Source organism: Nerophis ophidion, linkage group LG02 (genome assembly GCF_033978795.1).
Source record: "Nerophis ophidion isolate RoL-2023_Sa linkage group LG02, RoL_Noph_v1.0, whole genome shotgun sequence".
Lineage (NCBI taxonomy): Eukaryota > Metazoa > Chordata > Actinopteri > Syngnathiformes > Syngnathidae > Nerophis > Nerophis ophidion.
The window spans coordinates 84,534,254-84,539,253 of NC_084612.1; the positions used below are offsets into that span (position 1 = coordinate 84,534,254).

The following is a 5,000-nucleotide window of genomic DNA, read 5'->3' on the forward strand; positions in this document are numbered from 1 at the left end:
ATATATATATATATATATATATATATATATATATATATATATATATATATATATATATATACACACACACATGTATATTAGGGGTATGGGGAAAAAATCGATTCCAATACGAATCAAATCGAATATGTTGTGCGATTCAGAAATCATCCATCCCTTTTCTACCGCTTATTCCTTTTTGGGGTCGATTTGCATTTTTAAAAACAATCAATTTTTTTTTTAATCAATCCAACAAACCACTACACAGCAATACCATAACAATGCAATCCAATTCCAAACCCGAACCTGAGCCAGCAACACTCAGAACTGCAATAAACAGAGCAATTGAGAGGAGACACAAACACCACACAGAACAAACCAAAAGTAGTGAAACAAAAATGAATATTATCAACAACAGTATCAATATTAGTTATCATTTCAGCATAGCAGTGATGAAAAATCCCTCATTGACATTATCATTAGACATTTATAAAGATAATCGCATCTCATAAGCTTGACAACACACTGATTCCAATGTTTACACAAAGATAAAATAAGTCATATTTTTGGTTCGTTTAATAGTTAAAACAAATTTACATTATTGCAATCAGTTGATAAAACATTGTCCTTTACAATTATAAAAGCTTTTCTAAAATAATCTACTACTCTGTTGCATGTCAGCAGACTGGGGTAGATCCTGCTGAAATTTATGTATTGAATGAATACAGAATCCTTTTGAATCGGAAAAATATCGTTTTTGAATTGAATCGGATCGAAAAAAATCGATATATTATCGAATCGTGACCCCAAGAATCGATATTGAATCAAATCGTGGTACACCCCAAGGTTCGCACCCCTAATGTATATATATATACATACATATAAATATACATGTATACATACATATGTATATATATATACTGTATATACACATACATACATAAATATATACACATATGTATACATACATACATAAATAAATACATATGTATGTATGTATGTATATGTAAATACACATACATATATATATATGTATGTGTGTATATACAGTATATATATATACTTCTATTTAAAGGTGGAAAATATTCTTCAAACCACATTTTAGGGAGGCAATCATTGTGAAAAATAACTGAGCATTTCCTTTATTGACAAGTGCTAAGAACTTTGAGGCAAAAACAAGAACAAAAAAATAGGAGCTACTGTTAGCTGCAACATTGTTTTATAAACATCCCCACTCCAAAGCAGGAGTGCGGAAAAAGTGTCTTTGGGTCAACTTTTCTGCCAAATGTTGCCAGGATTTGTTGGTCCCTCAGTGGTTTTTCCTGACAAAATATAGTACAGTACAGTACATTCACGCTGAGCACCCATCAGAGAGGAAGATGTCACGTTTCCATGGCGACACGCTAAGTCCATGCACTAAAGATTGACACAGGGCTGCCACTGAGGGCCACAGATCAAAGAGAGCAGGGGCCAATTTGGTAGTTTTCGCCTTCAAAGCTAGGAAAATAGATCCTTTTGTCTTCCAGAGAACTACAAAAAGTTGTTTCCTTAGAAACTGAAACGCTAACAGTTAGCACACTGCCCAGATAGCATCAAGTAACAGAAGAAACAACAAATTGAGCTTAAAAAAATCATGCTAACAATAGCATGCTTACAGTTAGCATTTGTGAAATACTAAAATATACGACACTGATTTGCATACCAGTTAAAAAAAGCTGCAAAAAAAGGTAGCATAGCATGCTAACATGCTAGCTGCAACATGCGTCAAGTACCATAGTAGAATACTCTGAAGTGTGTACCTAGCCCGCAACTGTTAGCATGCACCAAGAACCCAAATGCAACCAACAAAAGCTGAACAAAAAAAAGCTAGCATACCAAGGCTAGCATTAACGGGTATGTTTTTGTCGAGTAACAATGTTTATGACCTTCAAAACGAGCAAAAACAACTAGCGTGCTATCATTAGAATGCTAACCATTAAAAGATGAGTTTCGGGCCCCGCCTTGAACACCCCTGGATCCGCGTAAACGTAGTATTGAAGTGTGACAGCGTAGCAACATGCTAATATTTCTTTTGTTCCCCTAGCATGAATACAAATATGTCAACAAAAAGGCTATTTTTATTTAGCGTAAACTCCATACTTATTATTATCAATATGTTGACCGTATTTCCTTGCATTTCCACCGGGGCGCTAATTAATTTAAAGCCTCTTCTCACTCCGGCGCTTACCAAAGGCATGCGGTAAATTTAGGCCTGCGCTTATAAATTTGAGTGTGATGTAAGGATACATCATGAAAAGCAGATTTAATTAAAAAAAAAACGTTATGGTCTTACCTTTACTTGTGGGGCGGTTTAGCTCGGTTGGTAGAGTGGCCGTGTCAGCAACGTGAGGGTTGCAGGTTCGATTCCCGCTTCCGCCATCCTAGTCACTGCCGTTGTGTCCTTGGGCAAGACACTTTACCCACCTGCTCCCAGTGCCACCCACACTGGTTTGAATGTAACTTAGATATTGGGGTTTCACTATGTAAAGCGCTTTGAGTCACTAGAGAAAAAGCGCTATATAAATATAATTCACCGGCATAGCTCGGTTGGTAGAGCGGCCGTGTCAGCAACTTGAGGGTTGCAGGTTCAATTCCCGCTTCCGCCATCCTAGTCACTGCCGTTGTGTCCTTGGGCAAGACACTTTACCCACCTGCTCCCAGTGCCACCCACACTGGTTTAAAAATGTAACTTAGATATTGGGTTTCACTATGTAAAGTGCTTTGAGTCACTAGAGAAAAGCGCTATATAAATATAATTCACTTCACTTCACTATAAATGAAGTCCATGCGCAGCTCCTTCTGATCAAAACGATCGATAACTTGTTTATAGAAGTCTTCCTTATCTTTCTTCAGTTTTAAAATTGTCTGTCTTGATGGAGATCTTCGTCTATTAGCTCCTGCTTCCATTGAAAGTCCAGTTTAGAAAACTGTTTTATTTTAGATATGTAATCCTCCATGTTAAAAGTGCAAGCGAGAGGAAAAAACTAAACGATCGCTGCTCACTCTTGCCGCTTGTTGTCACTTCTTCTGCAGCCGAGTAGTCGCAAGAAGGATCACTAGCGCCCTCTACCACCAGGAGGCGGGAATTTGACACACGCAGCTACTGTATATGGATAAAACATAGCTGCTTACTGTTCTTTTTAGCATATTCAATAGCTTGGACCTTAAATCCTACTGAATAGCTCTTAATATTCTGCCCTTCATGCAATTTCAAATGATTGAAATCAGCCTCCTCCATTTTGAAAATGATGACAGGTGAAGTGTCACTCGTGACGTGACGTGTTTGACCCGGTGGAAATTCCAGGTATATGCTAATTATTTGGCTAAATGAGCAGGCGCAAGGAAATACGGTATTTGTTATTTAATGATTTGTTTCTTTTGTGTGAAGACGTAGAGTATTATCTGCTGACGGATGCTACCTGGTGGTTGTTTAGTCCTGGATACATTAACCAAGCCCCGTTCCTTAACGCTTCAGTTACCCACAGGATGCTCACAAGAATGAGGAAAAAAAAACTAATTCACAATATGACCCACGTCTCATATTAAGGCACACTAGAATTAAAGTGGCAGTTGGTAGTCGACCTGGTGGTGAAAAACCGCACCTGACCCAGGCGGACTCATGTTTTAAAAATTCCAGTCCACGTACTAAATGGATTTGCAACAGGTGGCGCCGTGACCATGTGAGGCGACGTCGGCCAATAGGAAACCGGGAGAAAGTCATTTTGAAGGAAAAGGCACAAGAACTACACAAGCTATGTGAGGGTGGACCTGTAGACCGCATGCTGGACAACATTTTCAAGTCTTCACCCTGGCTCAGGTTTTCCAAAAACAAAAGAGTTTTAGTGTAGACCCGAGTCCCAAATGCATAAAAAAACACCGGTTTAAAAACGTGTAAAAAAAAAAAAAAAAAAGGTTGAGTCAAGACGCTTGTGATCGTCCGGAGTGCATAGCTGATCCTGTAAGGACTTGGCTCTGGGACCCGAGGTCAGGACTTCAAGTCGGATCAAATTGGGAGATAGGACGGCATTGTCCGTGTTGATGTGTTGAAGTGTGATGTAGATCGTTAGCATATTTCAACTGGAAACTGTCCTGCTCAGTCCGTGGCTTTGGAGGAAGTGAGGGGCTGGGCCTCTGCAGGGTCCTCCTGAGGGAACATGACGTAGCACGCCTTCTGGCCCAGGTAGGTGATTTTCTCTGGCACACCACAACAGAGTTTAGCACACCAGCCCGAAACAAAGATTGTCAACAACGTAGAAGCAGTCACCTGTCAGCCTGAAGATCCACTTGGGTTTGTTCTTCCACCAAACGCCCACAAAGTAGACGGGGACACCGGTCAGCACGATGACCATCCCCAGACCGCAGACTACGGGTTCAGAGTACAGACTGAAGCACAGAAGTACGGCCCAGAACACCATGTAGCTGATCGGGATCAGCAGGTTCACCTGCAGGGAAAATACACCTTGATCACTGGATCGACTCAAACCTCAACCAGTCTTTGATCAGGTTTGTTCCAGAGATTGTGAATTGTTCAAACCTCAACCACTTTGTCTTTAGGTTTGTTCCAGAGACTATGAATTGTTCAAACTTAAATCATTCTGTGATCAGGTTTGTTCCAGAGATTGTGAATTGTTCAAACCTCGACCACTTTGTCTTTAGGTCTGTTCCAGAGACTGTGAATCTCAGTCATTCTTTGATCAGGTTGGTTCCAGAGATTGTGAATTGTTCAAACTTCAATCACTCTGATCAGGTTTGTATCAGAGATTGTGAGTTGTTCAAATCTCAGTCATTCTTTGCTCAGGTTTGTTCGACAGATTGTGAATTGTTCAAACCTCAACCACTATGTGATCAGGTTTGTTCCAGAGATTGTGAATTGTTCAAACCTCGACCAATTTGTGATCAGGTTTGTTTCAGAGATTGTGAATTGTTCAAACCTTAACCACTCTGTGATCAGGTTTGTTCCAGAGATTGTGAATTGTTCAAACTTC

The 5,000-nt window shown here is 39.8% G+C and overlaps 1 protein-coding gene across 3 annotated transcripts in view; it reads right to left on the minus strand.

Annotated features, from left to right (window-relative positions):
* slc7a10a (solute carrier family 7 member 10a) overlaps positions 1-5,000 on the minus strand; it is a 77,535-nt gene that overhangs the window by 3,027 nt on the left and 69,508 nt on the right. For 2 of the 3 annotated variants that reach the window (XM_061892581.1, XM_061892597.1), the window contains 2 exons: positions 4,280-4,457; positions 1,103-4,209 (listed from right to left, as the gene is read on the minus strand). The exons of the other annotated variant lie outside the window; for it this stretch is intronic. In XM_061892581.1, coding sequence (XP_061748565.1) covers positions 4,109-4,209; positions 4,280-4,457 — 279 coding nt within the window. In that variant the 3' untranslated portion in view covers positions 1,103-4,108. Of the gene's footprint in view, positions 1-1,102; positions 4,210-4,279; positions 4,458-5,000 lie in introns of those variants that run through there. 3 annotated transcript variants of the gene reach the window in all.